The sequence below is a fragment of the Equus quagga genome, chromosome 5 (genome assembly GCF_021613505.1).
Source record: "Equus quagga isolate Etosha38 chromosome 5, UCLA_HA_Equagga_1.0, whole genome shotgun sequence".
NCBI lineage: Eukaryota > Metazoa > Chordata > Mammalia > Perissodactyla > Equidae > Equus > Equus quagga.
The window spans coordinates 106,725,309-106,750,420 of record NC_060271.1 but is presented as its reverse complement, the minus strand read 5'-3'; the positions used below and the strand labels follow the sequence as shown (position 1 = coordinate 106,750,420).

Here is a 25,112-nt window from a genome sequence, read left to right as displayed (position 1 = left end):
GCCTACTGATTTAGTTTAGGGCTAAGAATAATCCACAATGCTTAATTCATTCCGTAGCCATTACTGCCAGAGCTCTAGGTCAAGCCCAATGCCACATCCTCTGTAAAACCTGATTTCTCCCAACTAGAAACAATGATCTCCTTCCTCGAAACTCACGCAGCACATAGTTTGTTCCTCTCATGTCAGTAAATTCATTCATTCCACAAATATTTATTGAGAGTCTAATATGTGTCAGGCACTCTTCTAGGCTCTGGGGACATAGCGGAACAAAACAAAACCACCGGCTTCCTGGATTCACACTCTGTGGGGAGAGAAAGGCAATAAACAAATAAATATAAGGTGACACACACCATAACAAAAATCAGGAAGACTAAAGATCAGAGCTGAATTTTCTATGAAGCTAACAAAACTTAAAGATCAGGCCCCCCTTCCTTGCATGGGCCTCTCACTGTGAGTGTTCAAAGTTACTGGGACCTGTAGAATGTTGTAGGTGGGGAGGAACGGCCAGGCTGCTAATAGGAAACATTTTATGAGAGCACTGCTGATTAAATGCCTAGAGATCTCAGAAGACAAGGACCCGACTCTAAGGTTACAGCATTGTGTTGGGACATCTTTTCTCATTCTAAATATATACTCCCTTTCATACCAAATTTTTTATTCTAATTTATTTTTCTTAATGAGTGCCCCCAAAACTGTATAAACTTCAGGGCCTACAAAAATCGGGATCTACCCTGGTAAAGACAAAAAGTGAGGGTGGGGTGCTGTTTTTTAGAAGGTCGTAAGGAATGGATGCACTAAAAGGAGTCACCTCAGCTGAGATCTGAGGGAAATGAAGAAGGAAACCTTACAGCTATTGGGGGAGGGGAGAATTCAGGCACAAACAGCAAGTGCAAAAACCCTGAGGCAGAACCATGAGGAGCAGGGTAGGTGAGGAGGACAGTAGCAGAAGAAATATATAGTAATAAATAATACTAGGTACTAACAGCAATGAACAATTACTGAGTATTACGCGTCGGACACCATTCTAAAAACTTTTCTAAGCATCTCCATTTTCCAACTGAGGAAACGGAGGCACTGAGAGAAAGATTAAGTAATTGGCTAGGGAGTGGTGAAACTAGGCAGTCAGACTACAGCACCCAGCTCTAAAATCACTATGCTATGCTACAGAGAGGTCAGTGGTCCACGTTATGGAGTGTCTAGATAAATTCTCAGTCAGTAAGAGATTTAGTACACTAGATAAGAGGAAATTGACAAGGTTTTGATCTCAAACTATGAGAGCTAAAACTAGGTACACATTTTATGTCCCTGTAAATACCAAGTACCAAGTCTCATCATTTTTGTTACTCCACCCACAGACCCTAACACATTCCCTCTCATATTAGAGTTATTCAAGGTAGGATGGCTGCTTAATGTACTCTCTAGAGAGAGCTACCAACTATTCATTCTCAACACAAAATAATGCATTAGATGTTCCTTCACAAGTAAATATATAGACAGATCAAATCTTGGAAGTAAGTACCTCCTTTAGGGAATCATATCCATATCAAAGTCAGATAACTTGTTTCTTTGTTTCTTTCTTCCTTTTTAATTTTATTTATTTATTTTTTTTGCTGAGGAAGATTTGCCCTAACATCTGTTGTCAATCTTCCTCTATTTTGTATGTGAGTCACTGCCACAGCACGGCTGCCAATGAGTGGTGTTGGTCCACACCTGGGAAGTGAACCCAGGCCCCCAAAGTGGAGCTGCCAAACTTAACAAGTAGGCCACTGGGGCTAGCCCTCTCAGTTTTTTTAAAGCACTCTGGAGAAATTATCCCACAATCTGTACCTATGTCACTTTCCATCTCAAACAACCAGTAATGCTGGGAATTTCTCCCATAATTTATCTTAAATATTCAAACGAACTTTCTGAAGTTTAGGACCATTTCCCTGGTCCCTCTAGACTTTGTCCTCCATAGAAGTAAAAATGAACATAACTCCAGATAAACATAAACATGTTTTATTTTCCTTCAGCTGTTCTTTTCTAACTGTTAAAGGTCTTCATGTCCCTCATCGGAGGTGATGTTTCAAAACTGAGGTCTCTTTTAAAGGTTCTTATAAATCTTGAGTGTTATGAAAGAATTAAGTGTTTGAGAATATTAATCAGAACACTTTGAAAGATGCGGAGTTAGAAATAAGCCAACACATAATCCACTAAAACTTGAACATACAAATTAATTTCCTGATTTTACTGCTCAATCTTCACTTTTTCTCCAGTCAGCTTTCATAAGAGACTCCACGTCTGTTTGCAAAGACGACCAAGTAAATGAATGCTACTGTGTGAGGCCTCTGCTTCACAGGGAATGGCTTCCAAACATACATAAATAAAATCAGTATCAACAGTTCCAAAGCACATTCTCCAAGACACTATTTTAAGGACAAGTAATAGGCTCCTCTCTAGCAACAACAAAAAAATCAGGACATGGAGACTTTTAAGAGTAGGAATAACACAAATTAAACTGGAAAAATGCCTGAGAAGACAGCACAATGCATGTGAAAACCTTATTAAGGTTGATAATATGACCTGGTATAGAACTACCTAATTTCTTCAAAAAAACTTTTTCAAATGACAAACCTATAGATCATTCATTCTTTTGGGGGGGACCATGGACCTCTTTGAAGACGTAATAAATGCTATAAGCCATCTCTCCACAAAAACACTCACACCAAAAAAAAAAACCCACTCATACATACAACATTAAGCCTACTAATTTCAGAGGGCTTCACGGGCCTCCTGAGGCCCAACCACAGAGCTCTCTCTGGCTGTCAAGTCCCAGGTCCCTAGGCAATCCCTGCTACAGATACTTCATCTGACGGAAAGATAAAGCCCACAGTTACAGAACATTTAAAAGTAAGTATGACTTTTTTTAAACTATATTTTCATATACTTTGAGACAGCACAGAGGAACTGTATATTTGCATTTTTTGCCCTATAAAAAATATAAACTTACTTGTTGAGTAAAATTCAAGTCATTTAACACCACAAGCAGAAGGGCATGTGATCGTAATAATACCTTCACAACAACACAGCTCAGAGAGACTAAATGATTTTACAAGGCCACATAGCTAATAAATTCCAGATCTTCCACATTCTAGTTCAGTGCTTTTTAACTAAGCCACGCCACCTTAAATATAATAAGCATATTACTACATTGGGTAGGATACAATTTTCAAAATTAAAAATCCCTTAAAACACCAACCTTCTAAGAATGACTATAAAGAGTTAGGCCTCTAACTTCTTTATTTAATCTGATCACTCCATTTTTAGCACTTAAACGCTCACAAATTAAGGAGAAAATTATATATACTGGCTTTTAAAAACAAAAACCCTCTAATGCACTCCTCTTTAATCAACACAACTTGTATAAATAAGAAAAATCAAAAATTGCAAAGCAAATACAAAAAATGTTATCTTTATAGCATGAACATGATTACAGAAAAAAATACATATAGTTTAAGCTGTGGGTTATTTAGCAAGCAGAAGATCTGATGCCAAAAACCACACAGAGTTTCTCTGCTTTGGGTTCCTGGTATTTGAAGAGTCTGGCAGGCAAGGATCAAGCATCCATTATCTGATGTCCACTTGGCTGACTCTACAAAAACAATGAGGCCTGGCTGTACAGCAAGAGTTACAGATTCCAACTACTACTTACAGATCCACTCTAACTCAGAGGGCTACAACTCAAATGGTGAATTAAGTGTGTGCCTCAGTTTCTCCACTGGAAATGTGATAATACATTATCAGCCTATATTCTGTCTTTAGACAAGCAGTACTGCCTACTGGTTAAGAACGCAGTCTCAAAAGCTAACTGGTCTGAATTTTGGCTTTGCCATCTACCAACGTTAGCAAGTTACTACAACCTCCCTATGCCTCAGTTTCTTCAATTGCAAAATGGAGTTAACAACAGCATCTATTTCATAGGCTTGTTGTGAGGAATAAGTAAGTTAATATACAGAAAAATCTCAGAGCAGTGCCTAGCAAGTAATAAGAATTCTATAAATGTTGGCTTTTATTATTGTTATTTTAAACAGATGACAAGATTAATCAACTTATACCTGTATTGCACTTAGATGTCCGTAGGAAATTACAGGCCTCAGTTTTTTTACTTTTTAATCATGTGGCTTAACTACCAACTGTTGTTTTCTAAATATAGTAAATACATGGCCGATTATTCTTGTAAAGAACTGAAAACTTACCGTAGACACTGCCACCTATGACTCATACATTAGCAAAGTTTTAGCTAACTTTTCATCTGAATAGAACTAAACCCCCTTAACCATTTCTAAGTTACTTGGATCTCTTCAAGTTTTACAATCATCCCAATTCCAAAACACAATAATGGTTATTCTTATCCAAACTACTGCAACGGACTCCTAACAACTCTTCCCCTCCAAGCTCCACTCCCCACACTGCAGAAGGGAGATCTTTCAAAAATCCAACTCTAACTGCACTACCCTATTTAAAACCCTGCAATGGCTCCCCACTGGCCTAAGAAGTCAGACTTCCTTACAAGACCTGAGGCTTGCACCATGCAGGGCCATCCTCCCTCTCTGGCTGTTCAAGCCATACAGGGACTCTTTCCAATCCTTACCCTATTCCGTCAGGCCTCAGAGCATTCAGAGATTGTGCTCCCCCTCTCTGGCATAATCCCCTCTCCTCACCGCCTCTGACTCCCCGAAGGAGATCAGGTCCTCCTGTTACACGCTCTCATAACCCTAATCCCAATCCTCTCTTCTCCTGTGCAGCACAAAATAAAACTGCAATAAAATATTTAAATGGCTTTTTAATACTGTCCAAAAAAAACATAAACTCCAACTAAGACTGGGGAACATGTCTATCTTTTACTGCTACAACCCAGTTGCTTTGATGCTCAGTACCTTATACATAGTAGGTGTGCACAACACATTTGTATTGTCTATGGGGAATGATAAGTGATAGAAAGCAAGTCATCCACAAAATAAGACTAATGCAAAATACCAGCTGCACCGTATGAAATGTCTAAGTTATCATGTGCATTACACTGGAATAAAAGTAAACACCTATTGCTAAAAGGTGGACAAAATGAGGTTAAGACTAAACTTTCCAAAGTAAAATTAAGTTTCTTTGTGCATCCTCAGGTGTTACGTGAAACAGGAGGTCCACTTCAGTTACCAGGAAGAAGATACACAACTAAATCAAGACCGCTGCCACATTTGGCACTATCCTCCTCTCTTCTTGGCAGCCTCTGCCAGGCCAAGAGTTGAGCTGGCCAGGGAAGAGTGATTTATCTCCCACATTTAGAAGTGGTCCCTCTACAACAGGAATGCTGTACTAATGGACTTTGAATTCTAACCTTGTCAAACCAGTACCGTTCATAAGTATTCAATTCACTTCAAAAAAAAAAAAAAAAAGCTGAATCCTGCCTATCACTAACAAAATCAAGTTTAGTAAGGCATCACAGTCCAAGCCGACCTGGAGAAAATAAAGTTGGTGTTTCCTCCAAAAAAAAAAAAAGCTAACTAGATGTTTTACAAAAGAAAGTTATTGTTCGGAAAAGTAAAAGAAACAGGCATGGGCATGCTAAGAGACTAAAGGCTGAGGGACTGTCGATGGAGACTGCCCAGGGTAATAACCTCCACCGGGCCTGGCGGGCAGCAGCTCCCCGCCGACAGCAGACAATCCCAGGTCCGTGTGAAGCATGCGGGTTTGACACACGCCAAACCCCTGCTGTCTGGCTCGTCGCACTGCCCCTGCCAAGGCAACAAACGCCCAGACCGGCTCTGCGCTATGATCCGGGGGGCCCGCTCCCGTTCCGCCCTCGCCTGGCAAGGCGCGTCCAGGGCAGGGCGCAGGTAAGGACTCGGAGGGCTCGGGGTCAAACATTTGGCCCTTTGTTCGCTCCGCGGCGGCGGGGCCATGGGCGCCCGCTCCTCCTCCTCCCCCACCGCCGCCGGCGCCGCGGCCCCCGCCGACAGGCAGCTCGCACTCCGACGCCGGCCCGGCGGCGCCCCCGGCCCTGCCGCTGCGGGTCGGGACCCTGCGGCCTCGGCGGCGCGCGGCCCTCCGCCTTTACCTTGTAGACGTCGCCGTAGGTGCCGCTGCCGATGCGCTGAATCAGCTCGAAGTCCTCCTGCGGGTTCCGGCGGGACAGATCAAACCCGGGGTTCATGGCGGGCCCCGGGTGCCCCCCGCCTCCCTCCCGGGCAGGGAGGGGGGGCGCTCAGGGGACCACACGGAGAGTGGGAGCCGCGGCCGGCCCCCGGCTCCCCCGGCGGTCACAATCGCCCGGCTCCACGCTGCGGCCGCTGCCGCCGCTTCCCTCACGCCGCCGCCGCCGCCGCGGACGACGACGACCGGCCTCAACCGTCCCCGCCCCCCGCAGCCCGCCGCCGCGCCGCCGCGCCGAACCCCGGTCACACCCACAGGGCGAGGAGAACGCTCGCAGCCCCTCGCTCGGGCTGAAACTCCAACATGGCTTCCGCCTGCGCCGCTCCTCCCCCTCCCCTTACTCCGGCTCCTCCACCCTCCTCCCCCTTTTCCCGGCGCCCGCCCGACTGCGCAGCCGCGATCCCGGAGGGAGCGCTCCCTCTCCGCGCGCGGCCGGCTCTGTGCGCGCTCCCGCTCCGCGCGCCTCCCCAGCGGGGTCTGGCGGCCCGGGAATGCCTGACCCCGGCCGCCGCGGCTTCCCCGGCAGCAGACCTGCGCCCGACCGCAGCCGAGCGATGCCAGAAAAGGTTTGGATGCCCCAGGGACCGCGGGAGAGACAGGCAGACAGTAGCTCCTATTTGTCTCTGATTCCCCTAACGACAAAGTTTGACGTCGCCGTATCAGGTCCCGATCCTAAGCAAGTAGTATAGTTTTAAATTGCAAGACAACCAATGTCCCAAACTTTTTATTTTTGAGAAGCCGCTACACATAGGACACAGCCGAGTACCGCAGACTTTCTGGGATTGCGGGGAAGGGGTCGCCCTGTGTCAGCTCGGGCCCTTGGTGTTGGCCTGCTAGGTTGCACCCCCTTTTGCACAAGAGGACAGGCCAGGAACGGCAGTCAGGTAGGCATGTGGAGTGGGTAGGGCGAAGGAAGCTCTGGAGGAAAAACATGCCGAACAGCCGCCAGGAAGCCCGCGTGGAGGGCGTGGGAGGCAGGCAGAGCACAGAACTAAACCAGAGATTGACCTTCCTGGATTATCAAAGACCCGGCCGGGGACTGTGCAAGCTGTCAAGCAACTTTCCAAAGGAGAGGTGGCTGAGGGTTGAGGGTGGAGCGTGGACAAGATCCATTCCTGCACCTGGAATGTACACATGTGATGATCCGGAAGCTCTTTAGCTTCTCTACCCAAAGCCCTACCCCACTTAAGACCCATATTGTGAGCATTACATCGGACCTGTGTGGACACCAGCTCCAACTGTTAATACTTCCCAGGAAAGCATGTGGGTGTGGAGGGTTAATTTCCTGTTCTCAATAAACTGCCCACTAGGCATTTCCCACATCTTTAATCAAGTAGGTGATGGCCACTTTGGCAATACCACTTTGGAGTTTTGCTTCAGAAATGCTTTCCTAATATCCTTAGGCACCACACCTTCTGACCACTAATATTCCCTAATGCCTGGTGGCACCTAAGAAACTAGGTCTTACCAAACCGGTTAAGGATAAGATAAGTGTAATCAAACAGTAATCAGGCAACTACTTACTGTTAACTGCCTCATACATTTTTATCTTTTCAATACTTTTGCTTATAGTAAGATTACATATGTATTAAATTCTCAAAGAAGTGGTTTGCTCTGAGTGTCTGTTGATTAAAAGATATTGGAAAATGACCATCTCTTCACCAATACAAGAAGCGTTTCAATTGTCTAAACTTTAATTATTTTAAAGCATCAGTAATATGAGTGTATCACGTGAATTACTGCCCAATGAGTGAGTGCCTTTCATTGGATTTCCTCTAGATGGATCTACCTTAAGACTGTGGTATCTTGAGAATTAAACTCCTGGCTGTAAATGTGGTTCCATGGATAAGGACCCTGCTTTCCTTGTTTAAGGTACTTGCCGTGGGCCCAGAGGGCAGACCTTCCTTTAGCTTGTCCACATTTGGAGAAATGTTTGGCCTCTTTAAACCAAACATGAGGATAATTAGCCCAGGATTCAGATAAGCAGACTTAAGAAACTATCCCAAGTAGGAACCAGCTCTGCTCTCCTTCTCTGCCTCTTTGATGCCAGAAAGCCAAATTCTCAGGATTGAATGCTACACAAGAAGGGTCTAATGATTTCACTGTTTTGTTTGCTAGGATTATCATCTGTGCAGATAACTGCATTTGCATCGCTAATAGATTTCTTTCAAAGGGAAAAGACATTTCAGTAGGGCTGAAACAGTTTAAAGTTTTGTTTGTTCCATTTTGGCAGGGCCAAGCTAGTCCTTTTGAAAAGAGAGATTTTCATGTAAGGGTCTGATTTGCTGTTTGGGTTACAACATAAATAAAAGGGCTTTTGCAATTAACTGCTCACAAAAATAAAATATTTTGTTCCTTGTAATATATACATACAGCCAAATCCGATGTCTTTTTTTTTTATTCTAACACTGCTCAACTTTGCTAGAAGTAACACTGATGATCACACTTTCTTTGAATCAGAGAAATAGCTTCCCTCTTCTATGATTAGAAGCATCCTTAGAAGTCAACTAATGTTTTCAATTCAAGACTGCTTCTACAGCCTCTCTCCTGGATCTACTCCTGCTCAAATACCTTCGGTGAAAGGGAACTCACCGCTTCCAAAGCAACCTGCCTCATTAGGAGATAGTGCCGGTGAAGGATCATAATAACAATAATAGAAAAAATAATGGTATCTAACATTCCCAAGTACGTACAAGGTGCCAGGAACTGAGCCAAGTACTTTCCATGTAGTATCTCATTTAATTCTCACAACTTGATGACGTGGGTATTATTATCTCCATTTTTTGAGACACAGACAGATCAAACTGCTCAAGGTAACAGCTGAAATTTGAACAGAGGTAGTATGACACAGAAGCCAGACTCTTAGCCACTAGTCTATACTCTGCTTTATATGGACTTTTTAAAATTTCTCTTATCCTAAGCCAAAATCTGCCTCCCTGTAGTGCATTTAGAGCCAGTGATTATTAGATTCTAGTGATGTAGAATAGAGAGAAGAAAAGCTACAGTGCCTGCCCTCAAGTAGTTTGCAGTCTCACAAGACTGTGAGATGCACAGAGGAGGGGCATTCATGCAAACAGGAAGATATAGGAATGATGCTAAAGCTAAATCTCGAAGAATGCATTGGAGTTAGCCAGACAAATGAGAGGGAGGTGGTATACTTCAGGCTGGCCACTTAGCCCCAGCCCTTTAAAGCACCCACTCATGGAAGCATCACATGATAGGAGCACAGCAAGGCTAAGATGGGCAGTAGTAGTTGCCAGCATATCCAGAACACCCTTCTGTTAGCCTCTCTCTCCCTTATGGGTCTGTGGTCTAGGGATTCTTTGGTCTCTGCATGAGCTTTCAGTTTCACCCTGGAGACCTCTTGTCTAATAACACATTGGATCCACTTCTTTGGCTTACTGACCTCCTAAAAACCACTCACATTTTCAGTATACCAGCAGCTCTGGGAAAGTAATACTGAGCAAGCCTTAGCTCAAAAAAGACTCCCTACATCTAGGCCATCCACCAGGGGAGGAGAAGCAGACCCAGACACTATATGTGAAACAAGACGGCAGAATGTTCCAGTAGATTATATAGCCTAACCTAGTGTAGCTCTGAGCCAGGCTGCCTGCGTTCAAATCTTGTCTCTTTCTGTTTACTGAATGACCTTGGGAAGTTATTTCAATCTGGGGCTGTTATGAAGAGTCAAAAAGAAAATACATGTAAAAAGTCAGTGGTACCTGGCACCACAGTAAGCCCACAAAGTATTAATTACTATTATTTTGAATATATTTTAGATGTTTTAAAAGGTGACAGTCATGGGGATGGGAATGGAAATATGATTTAGGAAGCAATTGCAGTAACGTTTATAAGAGACCCTGAACTAATGCCAGGCATGCTGAGGATGAAAAGAAGGGAAAGAACCCAAGAGATAATTGGAAGATGAAATAGACAGATTTGGGGTGGGGGGGTGAGGAAGCAAGCAGAGAGACATGGGTGACATGCAGGCTTCTGGCTTAGACAATTGGGAGTGTCCCAAAAAGGTGATAGCATTTGCCTTAATAACAGGAACTGGGATTATTTGGGGGAGGTTTTAGCACTGGATCAAAGTAGATGATTCTGTGTGTGTCTGTTAAGTTTTGAGGTGTTCAACTGGAAATGTAAAATTAGTGATAAAATGTAGGGTTGACGCTTAGAAAAGATTTCAGGGGTAGTTTTTCAATGTGGGGAATTATAGTTCAGAAATGTTTATTGAGCATCTATCAGGTGCCAAACACTATATTGAGTTCTGGCAATACAATAGGCATGGTTCCTGAACTCAAGTTGGGGATACAAGTTCTCAGATAACTCCTCTATAGTGAGACAAATACTGGGGTGCAAGGATGCAGAGCCGGAAGGAGATATTAGTTGCTGCTTGGGCTAATAATTTGGCTCTTTTTCAAACCAATATATATTTTAACATTTTCTTTAAACCAATATCTTTAAAAGCAGGTACTCGACATTTATTTACAGATGAGATGGAGCTCTGCATGGGGGTGGGTGGAGCTAGAGGTCATCAGATGTCTGCTCTCAGCTTCCACTCTTTTATTCTGAGCAATTCAGCTTTGCTCCCAGATTTGCATACCTCCCAGCACAGTGTTTCTCAGTGGAGGTTTTGTTAGCATTTTGGGTAGGACAATTCTTCTATGTGTGGGCCTGTCCCTATGCATTATAACTTCCCTGCCACCCACGTCAATACTGCTCCCAGCCATACTGACATCAACAACAAAAATGGCCACACCTATTTTCGAATGCATAGAGTTGGGCTGGGGTTGGGGTGGTGGTGGTGGTGGCTGGATTGAGAATGTTTGCCTATCATGTTCCTTGGGAGGACTATCACCCACGCTAATCTATTTGTCCTAGTATTTCTTTCTGTCTCATATAGTATATTCCCTGAGAGAAGTCCTGATATATAAAATATTGTCCGTATCACATTCGTAATATTTAGCACCCAAGTGATATTTCACTGCCCTCTGTAGATTGACAACCAAGATTCCACCTGACCTTTTTCGCGTAGTTCCTGGGATCACATAGGAGGGAACTGAATCTGGTCTTTGCAGGTTATGGAAGTCTTCACAGAGGAAGCAGCCTCTAAGCTGAGACTTAAAAGACAAGTAGATTATTACCCGGGCAAGAAGGTATACTCCATACCAAGGGTAGACAGGTTACATTCAAAGAAATGAAGGTAGTTCTGTTTGAGGTGAATAACAAATGAGACTAGCATGGGAAGCAGGGACCCGTCCATTAAGGAGCATGTAAATTGTGGTAAGTAATTTGGATTTTTTATTGAGAACGAAGGGGAGCTATTGATGGATTTTCAGCACAGGAGTAGCATGATCTTATTTGTGCCTTAGAAATATCCTACTAGCTGCTGGTGGAGAATGAATTGGAGGCAGGTGGCAAGACTGGAGACGAGATGGGAAAATAGTTAGGAGACCCTTGCAGTAGTCGGGTGAGAGAAAATGATGGCCTGAATTAACATATAGGGCCAGTATCAACGTTCAGTGATGGTGGTATTTGAAATTGTGAGTTGAGATGAATTCTCTTCAGGAAAGTATGGAATAGGCAGAAAATGGGTCCCTAGAGAACCCCAACATTTAGAGTGTGAGCAAAGGAAGAGAATCCAGCAAAGGAAGCTATGAAGGTGGGACCCAATATGATATGTGGAAATGGAATGCTGTGGCAGCCATAGGAATGTACCACTTGGGACTCCCTTCAAGGAAGCACCTGCTATGAAAAGTGTAATCAACTGAAGCCTCCAGCCACCATGCCTTTGGGATCCATCACAGCATTCATGCAGAGGTCTCGCTTTTCCTCCTCAGAGGCTCCCAGCCAATGACTGAGCACAGCCAGCCATTCCCGCTGGTGCAGTTTCCTCTACTGGGCTGTCTTTGTTCTGGGGCTCCCTGTTGGTCTGACTGAGCCTTCCTCAGAGCTCTCCTGCATGCTGAAGCTTTTCCTACCCAGGCTTCCCTTCTTTCCTTCCCTTCACAGGTATTAAGACATGCATTGCAGTCTGAGACTCTTCCCTCCTACTCCTGCTCCTTGTCCTCCATAGCCTTCACAGGTGTTTCCACACACAAGTATCTTGCACTTCCAATTCAATTTTACCATCTGCTGAAGTAGGACAATTGATATCAATGAAGCAAAGAAGGAAGGAATTTTAAGAAGAGAGTGATCAACAGTGTTAAATGCCAAAGAGAGACTGAGGAGGAGGGAGACAGAAAAGTGTCAACAGATTTGTCATTAAGGAGGTCAGTGCTGACCTAACTACTGAAGTCATAGTCCCTCTTCTGCTATTGTCTCCTCTTAATTATATTCTCCCAGATGCTCTTCAACTTTTCTCATACGTCATGATCTTCATATATCTCAACCAGACCCACTCAAATGGACACATTTAATTTAGTATCTTTCTAAACTCTAGCACTAAGAATTGAATTCAGTATTCCAAATGCAGTGTGGCCAGTGTTAATTATGGAGAGATTATAACTACCTATTATCTAAACACTATATCATAGCCTGAACTTTGATTCAGTTTCTTTTTTTTGCTTTTTTATTTTTTTAAATATTTTTTGAGGAAGATTAGCCCTGAGCGAACTACTGCCAATCCTCCTCTTTTTGCTGAGGAAGACTGGCCCTGAGCTAACATCCATGCCCATCTTCCTCTACTTTATACGTGGGAGGCCTACCACGTATAAAAAGCATGGCTTTTGCCAAGCGGTGCCATGTCAGCACCCAGGATCTGAACCAGTGAAAGCTGGGCCACCGAGAAGCAGAATGTGTGCACTTAACTGCTGCGCCACCGGGTCAGCCCCATGATTCAGTTTCTTATAGACACAACAAACTCAGGGCCGCTGTACTGCCCAACTCCAGGGGATGCTGTTCAGATTATAATTTATAATTATAGAATCCTCACCTCTGACCTGGCATCTGGGTCCTGATCAAGAAACTATCTCCAAAAATAAATTTGCTCCCTTCTCAATCAGATCATCAGAGGTGTTCTTGAGCCCACATTGCCTTAAAGAGTCAGGGACAAGAAACCTGGTCTCATACATCCTACTGTAAAGTTCCTGCCCTGCCAACAGTTTATTGCATCAGATATCAGCTTCTCATCAACCAGCAGATATAACACCACCAACAACAAAACAGAGCACAGAGGACCTCTACTCAATATTGCTTCCTGGTGAGATCTTGCAAAGACAAATGAGTTAGACAAGAACCTAGGACCTTGTCTAGATGGACAGGAACCTCCAAATTTCTTGAGAAACCAGGATTTCAAGGAGGTGCTCTTTGGCCTGCACCGTGGATAACTGATAGCTTTTTAGACTCAACTAATCCTCGAGGGGTTCAGGTTATGTGAAAAATAGACAACAAAATATTGAAGGATTGCAAGGAAGTGAAGGCTGGGTAAGAGAGAGATTGAGAGATGCCGAGATAATCTTAGTGATGAAACTCCTGCTTATATTCATTTTTTTTCCCATGGTAGATTACAGCATAGTGTTTCCTGATTCACTTTCATATAATATCCAATCTAAAATTCCTCTTAGATGTCCCCAGTTAAAGGATATTGCCCTGTAGCCTAGTTCTCAAATATGAGGTGAAGCCACTATTGGCCCAGACTGAGTTGGCCCAGAACAAATGTGGTTACATACACTGTGTTTCCAGAGTAGATTACTGGGCAGAGTGTTATCCTGCTGGCCTTTTCTTTAGAAGCTTTATTGTGGTTACTATTACTCCCTTGCAGCACTCCAACCCCGACTCCTGACAAAACCTGTAGAAAAACAATCTGCTCGTAAGTCTAGAAAGTTCATCTCTTTGCAAAAAAAAGTTCCACTAATTTGGTTTAAACATAGACTGGAGTTTTTCTTGATCAAAATAGACAGAAAATAGACATAAATTTAAATAATGTGCCAGGATTTTCCCATTATTCCTTACCCCCTGCTCATAGCTCAAGGCGAATGTGAAGGTAACTCATTTCTCAAACTGACCCAGATCTCTGCCTCAGAAAACAGATCCATCTGCTGGATCAAGGCATGCCTCTTCTCAGTATTAAAGCCAAAACTTCAGCCTGGAATCCGATCATCTGGGTTACTTAAAGATGCTTTTTTTAAAAAAATATTTAAATTAGGACTCATCTGGTAGTATGAACTTTCCCAGCTGAGCATCTGATACCATCAGAATAGTTTAAACATGTGTTGATGGAATAATTTGTTCTCATCCGTAAAAGGAACAAAAGGAAGGAAACTCATGAAAATTTCCCCGCTGCTTTGTGTGTTATTTACAAAGGGCTAAGCAACTATATGAAATTTGTGAATAGCCCTTTTCAGGTATAAGTGTGGGGCCCCTACAGGCAGTCTCTCCCTGTCTCAACATCAAAACTGTTAACTGAGCACCAATATCTGAAAATATTTGCATGCATTTTTAATACCTGAAAATATAACACTTTTACATTGCTGATGCCAATATTTAGGGTTTACCTCTCACCTCAGGAGAGCTCTCTCTGGTCATTCCAAATAAACCCAAAACAACATCTGTGGAAATCTGAGTCTGTTTTCTGCTACATGGTGCAGTCTCTTAATTAGTCTCTCTGACCCCATTCTCTTCCTCTTCTGATAATACCACACCTGGCCAATAAACATGCTTCTTAAAATGCCAACAATGGAAATATGGAAGTCCTGAGGGGAAGCTAAATTTAGAACGAATGTGAGTTCACTTTTAGGCATATTGAGTTTGAGGAGATGAAAGGGCATTAAGGAGAAGCCGTTGCAAAGATAGTGACAGATCTAGAAAGTAAAGAGGGAATTAGATCATGATGTGTAAATTTGAGTCATACACATAAAGACAGTGGAGTCGCGAGATCTCTCAGTGAGAGTCTGAGAGTATAGAGCAATGATGAGCAACCTTTTTTTTTTTTTTAAAAAAGGGCCACTTAAAAGAAACATAATGTTTATGGACCTCGTTTTTTAAACATCCAAACTGAAAATAATGTTACTGACTTCCATAACAAGAATTTATGCTGTGGGATGATTTATGAAGATATGAATATCCATTCTTCCCCCAGCAGTGTTTTCCAGCCCGTTGTTGCTTGATCTATTTGTGATGTGGAATTTAAGGAAAGGATAGTGGAGACATGAGTTGAGAAGTGAGAAGAGAAGGGGAATAATCTAGTCAGAGAGCTGAGTCAAACTTTAAGGTGTTGGAAGAAAGGGAGAAAGGAGAAAATAACCAAAAGCTCAAAAAACTGGGTCCTGGAGAAAGAGTTTGGGGCTTTATGTTTGAGGGCTAGAAAGAACAGAATGGAATTCAAGGGTGACTCTGTAACCGTAAATCAGATTCCTCTTTGATGCTTCTTGAGAGCTGCAAGTGAAGATTGGAATACCATTTAAAAATCACTCTGTATCTTTACATGTGATCCTGAGCAGAGTCTGAGGTATGTGGGACCCCAGGATTTATTAGGGTTACAAGGAAAATGCCAGTGAGAAATTGGGTAATGCTTTTGAACCACTTAAATGTTATCTGGTCATAGCTGAGAAGTCACGACACAGAAGCACTTTCAAACCTTTTATAACTTAATTTGCATTGCTTTTTAGAGTTGATAAATGTTTTCACATTTATATTTCATTTTATCGTTGGAATGACTCCTTGAATTATTATCATCCATAATTTACAGATGGGGAAATTGAAGCTTAGAGGAGTGAAAGCCAGAAACAGATCAGGGTTTATAATTAGTTTCAGTCAATTTAACATCTACTGAGCCTTGATTACTGAGTTTCAGGTTGTACTAGATACTGGCGCTGCAAAAATGAATAAAACGTGCACCCAGTCATCAACCACTACACCAGTTGGTTCTTTGCTCTTCCTCAGTTCTCTCCTAGAAGTTTGATATTCCCCCTTAGCTTGGGCTAGGCTGGTTCGTAGTGAGATCCAACACTGAGCATCACCTACACAGACAGATAGTTTACAGGAAGAATTGACTCCAGGGTACTCTGGCAGTTCCATGACTATGATGTAGTCATTAGAGTTGCAAAGTTAAGGAAGATGTGGGAGCTCTTGTGCACTACTGGCAGGAGAATAAATTGGTACAACCACATTGGAAGGCAATTTTGAAATATCTATTAAAGCTAAAAATGTCCTTACAATCTAACAAGTCCATTTCTCCATATATAGCTGAGAAACTCCCTTAAATGCATAAGGAGACATGTAAATGAATGTTCATTGAAGCATTGTCTGTAACACGATAGGAATTGGAGGCAGCTTAAGTGTTCATCAACCTGAGAATGGATAAGTAAATTGTTGTATGATCACACAATTGAATACTATATCATAGTTAAAATAAATGAATTAGAACTAGAACTAAGAATATGCATAAATCTCAAATAATAGAATATCGAGTGAAAAAAGTGGCAAAAAATACATAAAGTATGCTACTGTTTACATTAAGTTTAAACATATGAAATAATACTACGTATTTCCATGTGTGATGAACATTTAAAAATATTCCTGGTAATGATAAACTCCAGTTTCAGGATAGTTGTTACTTCTGCTAAAGAAGGATAATGATAGAGTATGCAGAAGACTTTAGCCAAATCTGTATTGTTCCCCCCGTCCCCGCAAAAAAAAATAGGGAAAGGATCTGAAGCAAATATGACAAAGAGTAAATATTTGACAAAGCTGGGTGAGGAAGACGAAAGAGTTTGTTATATTATTCTCTATACTCTGTATACCTGAAATATTTCATTTAAAAGTATATATGGGCTTTGGACCCTGGAATTCTGGGATTTTCTTGTGTTTTTTTCTTTATACAGAATTGCCTTTTTTTTTCCTTTTCCAATGTTGAAGGTCCATCCATTCTTTGATATCTAGCTCAAGTCTCACTATCTTATTGAGAATTTCTTTAACAATCTTGTCAGTCCATTCTAGGCTCTCCCTTTTCCAAACCATGATATGTCTATAAAGTTTTTGTGTACACTATGTTTGTATGACCAGACTTCTTTCCTATTGTTGTTTAAATACGTATTGCCTTGCATTAATATTTGACTTTACACAAGCCTTGTTTCTCCAATTATGTTGTAAGAGCCTTAAGAGCAGGGACAATGTCTTAAACTTCTTTAATTCTTCCCCAGTGCCCAGTGGAGCCTAACCAGATACTTATTAAAGAAAAGTGATATATAAACCAATAATTATAATTCTTCCTACAAAATCTTTACATAGAAACTTGAAAATACTAGTTTGAGCTACATTTGCTTTTATTTTCCCAGGGAGAGAATACTAATGAGCTGTGAAATGACCAAAAATCAGGCAGCAGAAGGGAAAAGAAGAAATAACGGGTTTGTATATTACACATTCTGGATAATCAGCTCTTGAATGATTAAATGTGGAAGATCTCTTATGGGAAAAAGCAGATTTAAAAAATTCATTTTATGACTATGGAATTGTTTTATACATCATTTCCAGTTTTCAGATGGTCCTAGGCCAGACTTATAAATTATTTTGGAAAAATGTTTCCTCTTATGATGTATTACATAAGCACACACAGATATACCTTGTTATTGTTCTGCATTCAGTATTTATTGGACTAAACATGGGAATAGTGGTCCAGGGAAACTAAGGAACAAAAGATATTCCACCTGTGAAATCAGGAGAGGGTTTTGGAGGAAAACAAATTATTTTGACTTCAGTTTACCCTTAGTCCATCTTGTAAAAAGTGCTTAGTGCTTGAGGCAACCACCTTACCTGAAACCTCAGAGTGAAAGGTTGGTCTATACCAGTCCAGGATGAAAGCTAAAGAGCACAGGTCTGGACTCCGTTGTCTCTCCTCAGAATGGAAAGTTGGGTGTCATGGAATGAGATAAATTTAGGAATCAGTATGGTTACTTTTTGTAAAAGCAGTTACTACTATGGTCTATTTCAAAAGTAGCACCATTTTGTCCCTGGAGAGTTTCCTAATGGACCTTTATAATGTCTTATTAAACCAGGCCACTACCTTATGGTTCTTTGGCCTAAGTGCTACAACACTCAAAATACAGTTCCCTAAATTAAACCTTACCTACATCTGTATTTATGGCTGCATTTTTTTTCTTGCTTTTTCTCCCCAAATCCCCCCAGTACATAGTTGTGTATTTTTTTAGTTGTGGGTCCTTCTAGTTGTGGCATGTGGGACGCTGCCTCAGCATGGCCTGACAAGCAGTGCCATGTCCGTGCCCAGGATCCGAACCAGCGAAACCGTGAGCCGCCGAAGCGGAGCATGTGAACTTAACTACTCAGCCATGGGTCCAGCCCTTATGATTGCATTTTGAACTCCACAGTTTACCTCAGGAGGTTATATCTCTGAAATTATTACCCCCCTCTCTGTCTCTATGTCATTTGTGTCCTGGCAAAGAAAACCAAAGACACAAAAATATCTTGCTGTTTGGTAAGAGATCATATATTCTCTCATGTTCACCTCATTTGTGGTGTTAGTGTTGAAACAAAGCCCTAAAGCAAAGTAACCAAAGTATTCCTATAGTAATGATAAGCATTATGATTGATCTCTGTAATTTTTCCTTTCTCTAAATAAGGAGAAGCAAGAAAAATGCTGTTATACAGAAAAAATATATAACGAATATATTGGGTTCTCAAAGTTCCCTAAAGGATAAGTGTTTGTAACTTGGAATTAATTTTCCATGGAAATAGTATGATTAATTATGGTAAGATTCTAAGTCAAGGCCACAAAACCCAAATAATATTAGTAAGAGTGGCAGAATAAGTTGATTAAGAAATAATGTTTTGTTCTGTGATCTATGAGCTTATTATGGAAATATGAGAAGTATTTTTCCCTTCTCCTCTCTAGAGGGAAAGTTAAGATGTGGTGATTTTCTAAAGCCTCAGGAAAGCAGAAAACTCAATTACCTGGAAGGGGAAGGGCTCTGAGAAAATGACTTCATAAGAATTTGGATCTCTTGAACCCAGAAGGAAGAGAGAACCAGACAAGTGTCAGTTTCCATAAATGATGAAGAACCTGTGTCCACTCCCAAATAACAGATCAGAGTGGTATAGACCTCTCACAGGGATGCCAGCAAGGATATCTTGTCTAAGAAGTAGTAAAAGTGTTAATTTATACTAAGGTAAAACAAGTCAAGGGTGCATGTTGTAAACTCTAGGGTTGCTATTAAGAGAAGAGTAAAAATATGTATAAACCATATAATGTATGAATAGTAAAAGAGAGACAACATAATAATAATAAATAAAACACTCAGGGTCCGGCTCCGTGGCCGAGTGGTTAAGTTTGCGTGCTCCGCTGCGGCAGCCTAGGGTTCGGATCCTGGGCGCGGACATGGCACCGCTCATGGGACCATGTTGAGGCTGCGTCCCACATCCCACTACTAGAAGGACCGGCAACTAAGATATACAACTCTGTACTGGGGGGTTTGGGGAGATAAAGCAGAAAAAAAAAAAGATTGGCAACAGTTGTTAGCCCAGGTGCCAATCTTTAAAAAAAAAAAAAAGAAAACACTCAATTCAGCCAAAGGAAGGCAGGAAAGAAGATAAAAAGGAACAAGCAATAAGTGAGATAAATAGAAAACAGAATAGTAAGATGTTAGCTATATACCCAAATATGTCATTAATTACCATAAATATAAATGGAATGATATTTTACTAAAAAGCAAGGATTGTCATACTGGTTTAAAAAGTTTATGTGCTTTTACAAAAGATATGAGAGTTATAATCTAAAATTACAACAAGGAAAGTTAAAAGTAAAAGAATAGAAAGACATTTTATGCAAACACTAACCCACAGAAAGCTGGTATAGCTAAACAATGACATATAAAGTAGACTTTAAGGAAAGAAGCATTATTAGAAATAAAGTGTGATATTTCACAATAATAAAAATATTAACCCAAGGGAAGCTATAACAATTCTAATTTTGTACACAACTAACAATATGCTACAAAATACATAACGCAAAAACAATTGCTGAAACTGCAGGGAAATAAGCGTCTTTAACACATCTCTCAGTAACGGCTAGAACAAGGAGACAAACATTAGTAAGGACGCAACATTTAAACAACATAACTAACAAAATTGACTTAATTATACATATGGAATATTTCGCTCAACAATTGCAGAATTCATTTTCATTTCATGTGAACATGAACCATTTACTAAAAGTGATGGTAACTTGGGCCATAAAGCAAACTTCACCATATTTTTAAAAATTTAAATCGTATAGAGTATGTTCTTTGAGTAGAGGGTAATTAAGCTAATATTCAACAATTTTTTGAAAACTACAAAATTCCCAAACACATAGACGTTAAGCAATGCATATCTAAATAATCTATCAGTCAAAGAAAAAAATCACAATGGAAATTAGAAAATATTTAGAACTGAATCACATAAAAATAAGACACATCAAAATTTTTCAGATGGAGGTAGGGTCAGCCCCATTGTGTAGTGGTTAACTTCAGCCCACTCCACTTCAGCGGCCTGGGTTTGCAGGTTTGAATCCTGGGCACAGACCTACACCACTAGTCAGCCATGCTGTGGCAGTGACCCACATATAAAGTGGAGGAAGATAGGAACAGATGTTTGCTCAGGGCTAATCTTCCTCAGCAAAAAAAATAAAAAAAATAAAAAAAATAATCAGATACAGGTAAAATTATGTTTAATGGGAAATTTATAATCTTAAGGGCTGAAATTTATAGCTCTAAATAATAATTACATAAATATCCATCTCAAGCACTTAGAAAAATCAAACTGGAGGAAAGTATAAAAAAGGTAATGGTAAACTGAAGATAAAAATATTAGAGAAAAAAATGTACAGTAGAGAAGAGTCACTGAAAAGAATAATAAAACTGATAAATCTCTAGCAGGACTGATCACACATGCAAAATAGAAACAAAAACAAACAAAAAGAGTACCTATTATCTCTATCAGGCTTGAAAAAAGAAACATCACTATGGATCCTTACAGACATTACAAAGTTGAAAATGTTTTAGACAACTTAATGTCAATAAGTATGAAAATTTAGATGGAATGGGAGATTTCTAGAACAAACCAACTTGCAAAAAGTGACACCAAAGAAACAGAAAACAAAATAGTCCTATATGTACTAAAGAAACTGAATAGTGACCAAAAATCATCATACAATAAATCTCCAGATTCTGAGGATGCCAGTAAATTCCTCCACACAATTAAGGAGAAAATAACACCAGTCTTGTACAAACTCAGAGAATAGAAAAAGAAAATACCAACTCGTTTTATGAGGCCGATAGAATGTTGATCACCAAATCTGAGGTCATTACAGGAAAGGAAAATTACAGACCAGTCTCTCTCTTATCAGAGATGAAAAAATTCTAAATTAAATATCAGCAAAACAAATTCAGTAATATATAAAATGTGTGTTTGTTTCGAGCATTGAAGATTGGTTTAACATTAATATTAATATAATAGGTTAACAGAATAAAAGACAATGTATATGATCATCCTTATAGATACAGAAAAGGAGTTTGATAAAATTCAACATCCATTCATGATTTAAAGCTCTTAGCAAGCTAGGAATTTCTTCTTTTTTTTGGTAGTCTTTTGTTTTGAAATAGTTTTAGACTTACAGAAGAGTTGCAAAACCGGAAAGAACTCCTGTATGTCCTTCACCAAGATTCTATGATTGTTTCCATTTTGTCACATTTATCAATTTCATTCTATCTATATTATTTTTCTGAACCATTTAAGAGTAAGTTGAGGATGTGATATCTCCTTATCCCTAAAATACTTCAGTATGTATGTTTTAAGAACAAGGAAATTCATTTACAAATCACAGTAAAATTAGCAAAATCAGGATACATTAATATAATATTGTAATATAATATACAGACCTTATTAAATCTCATCAATTGTCCTAATACTATCTTTTATAATTAAAAAAAGAAAAAGTAGGGGCCAGCCCGGTGGTGTAGTGGTTAAGTTCACATGCTCCGCTTCAATTGCCTGGGGTTTGCAGGTTCGGATCCCAGGCGCAGGCCTAGCACCTCTCATCAAGCCATGCTGTGGCAGCATCCCATATAAAGTGGAAGAAGATTGGCACAGATGTTAGTTAGCTCAGGGCCAATCTTCCTCACAGAAAAAAAGGATTTTTTCTGGTCCAGGATCACACATTGTGTTAGTTATTATGTCACTTTAGTCTTTTAAAGTCCAAAATAGTTCATTATCTTTACTTTTTATTTTATGACCATGACACTTGAAGAGTACAAGCTTGTTATTATGTAGAATATACCACTATTGGGTTTAATTAATGTTTCCTCATGAATAGATTCAGATAATGCATTTTTGGCAGGAATATCACAGAAATGATAGTGTATCTGCATCAGTGTATTACATCAGGATCCCCATGGTGTTGATTTGTCCCATTACTGGTAATGTTGACTTTAATCACCTAGTCAAAGTGATGTCTGTCAGGTTCCTCTATTGTAAAATTACTGTTTTCCCTATATAATTAAAAGTATTTTGTGTGGAGATATTTTGAGACTGTGAATATCCTGTTTTTCACTAAATTTTCACCCACTAATTTTTAACACCTTTTGATGATTCTTTCCTGAATTAATAATTACTATGATGATAGAAAAATGATGATTTCCTAATCCATTCTTCCTTATATATTAGAATTCTAGTATAAAGGAGAGCTTTTCTTTTGCTCTTTCTATCTACCCATCTATTTGTCTATCTACAAGTTTATTTAATCTTTTAAAATTCATATTCATGTTAACTCATGGACTTTTATTTTATTCAATGTGTTGTCACTTGTTACTATTAGTACATCTTTTGATGTTCAAATTGTCCCAGGTTTGATGAGTTGAAGTCCCTTCAAGCTGGTTCCTGAGTCCTTTTGATCATTTTTTGGAGTATTTCCTCACTCTCTGGGACAAGAAGATATTCCAGGATCTCATACTTTCCCTGCCCCAAGTGTATAATCAGCCTTTTTCCCAAGGAGCTCTGATTCTTTTTGTTGGAGAATGATATTAAATAATATTTAGAAACCAAGATTTAGGTGATGGGTGTGCTCATTACTCTTGTGATGTCAATGGACAGAGTTAGGAAATACATATGTATATAAATACATAGACATTTATATACACAGACATATTTATATTTATATTCATATCTATATATAAAACCATACTTCTATATGATATCTCCCATTCCAATACAATATCACAGTGTTCATCCTAGTTTTCCACATTCCCATGTTTTGAAACTCCCTTTTCTGGCAGTGAGAGACCTGGGTCCTATCTTAATCTCTAAAAACACCTCTAGCAAGTATTATCTCTCATGGTGAATAATAATAGCTTTTCTCCTGAGATTAGGCATGAGATATGAGTGCCTATTGTTATTATTTCTATTCAACATTATACTAGAGATCCTATCCAGTAAAATAAGACAAGAAAAAATAGTAAAAATGTTAAGAATTAAAACTTATTATATGACACAGCATGCATCTGTGGACAAATTATTAAAATAAGACATGGAATAAAATATTTGTGATCTATATATGGCAAATATTTCTTAAATAGGACCCAAAATCATGAAATATAAAAGAAAAAATTGATAAATTAGACTTCCTGTAAATAAAAAAAATTTGCTCTTCATAAGTCACTGTTATGAAAATGAGAACTCAAACCACAGACTGGAAGAAAATATTTGTATAACATATGCCTGATAAAGGACTTGTATCAAGAATACATTAAGAATTCTCACAATGCAACAGAGACTCAAAACAAAAACTCAATTTATAAAATGGGCAAAAAAGATTTGAATAGATATTTCATGAATGACAACAAGCACATAAAATGATCCTCAACATCACTCGTCATCAAGGAAATGGAAATTAAAACCATAATGAGATACCATTACACACCCACTAGAAGGGTTAACATTAACAACCCTGACAGTACCAAGTGTTGGTAAAGATGTGGAGCAACTGAAATGCTCATATATTTCTGGTAGGAATGCAAATGATATAGTCACTTTGGAAAACTTTGACAATTTCATACAAAGTTAAACATACACTTACCATAGGGCCCAGCAATCACACTCCTAGATACCTACCTAAGAGAAATGAAAACATGTATATGCAAACACATGTACTTGAATGTTCATTACAGCTTTATTCATAATGGCCAAAAACTGGAAACAACAAAATGTCCATCAACAGGTGAATGGATAAACAAATTGTGGTATATTTACACAATGGAATACTATACAGCAATAAAAAACCCAATGAATTACTGATACAGGAAATGACATGGATGGAATTTCAAAAGATTTATGCTCAGTGAAAGAAGCCAGACACAAAAAGCCAGACACAAAAGACTATTTCCTGAATGGTTCCGTTATATGAAATTATAGAAAAGACAAAGGTATCATGACAGAACACATATCAGTATTGCCAGTGGTCAAGAAGTGGGAGAAGGAAATTGATTTCAAAGGACAAAGAGGAACTTTTTGGGGTATGGGAAAGATTCTATATCATGATTATGATGATGGTTACATTATAGAATACATTTGTAAAATTCATAGAATTGTACTCTTAAAATTGGTGAGTTTCATTATATGAAAATTGTATCTCAATAAAGCTGACCCCCAAAAGTTTTTCAAAGACTGGAACAGGTACAAAAAAGAGAATATCCAAATGTCCAATAAACACATGAAAAAGCACAAATTAACATCGGAAGATGTGAAACAACTGGAACACTTCTATGCTGCTGGTGAGAATATAAATTGGCACACCACTTTGGAAAACTGCTTGGCAATTTCTAAGAAAGCTGAATATGTTAATAACCTATGACCCAGCAATTTCAGTCCTATTTGTAGTAGCCAAAATTTGGAAACAACCCAATGTCCGTTGATAGTAGAAGAGATAAATTATGTATATC

The 25,112-nt window shown here is 39.8% G+C and overlaps 2 protein-coding genes across 6 annotated transcripts in view; one reads left to right on the top strand and one right to left on the bottom strand.

Moving 5' to 3' along the window:
- The window catches only part of MAP4K3 (mitogen-activated protein kinase kinase kinase kinase 3), a 192,348-nt gene extending 185,869 nt beyond the window's left edge, over positions 1-6,479 (bottom strand). For 3 of the 5 annotated variants that reach the window (XR_006888463.1, XR_006888462.1, XR_006888464.1), the window contains exon 1: positions 6,092-6,479. Coding sequence is in view for 2 of the 5 variants with exons in the window: in XM_046660241.1 (XP_046516197.1) it covers positions 6,092-6,187 (96 nt within the window). In the remaining 3 variants the exon portion in view is untranslated. The remainder of the gene's footprint in view (positions 1-6,091) is intronic. The other 2 variants (XM_046660241.1, XM_046660242.1) reach the window with 2 other exon arrangements.
- Positions 6,480-6,489: 10 nt separating this feature from the next.
- LOC124238968 (proline-rich receptor-like protein kinase PERK14) lies at positions 6,490-23,220 on the top strand. Its single transcript, XM_046660243.1, has 3 exons — positions 6,490-6,752; positions 17,466-17,534; positions 23,023-23,220. Exons 1-3 carry the CDS (start codon positions 6,490-6,492, stop codon positions 23,057-23,059), a joined length of 369 nt encoding a protein of 122 aa, XP_046516199.1. The 3' UTR covers positions 23,060-23,220.
- Positions 23,221-25,112: the final 1,892 nt, after the last annotated feature.

Excerpts from the sequence above, each read along its gene's own strand:
- LOC124238968 (XM_046660243.1), top strand. The coding sequence starts at position 6,490 with ATGGCTTCCGCCTGCGCCGCTCCTCCCCCTCCCCTTACTCCGGCTCCT. Across the intron at positions 6,753-17,465 it reads GCCGAGCGATGCCAGAAAAG|GGAGAGAATACTAATGAGCT; the intron begins GTTTGGATGCCC and ends TTATTTTCCCAG. Across the intron at positions 17,535-23,022 it reads GGGAAAAGAAGAAATAACGG|GTTTGATGAGTTGAAGTCCC; the intron begins GTTTGTATATTA and ends AAATTGTCCCAG.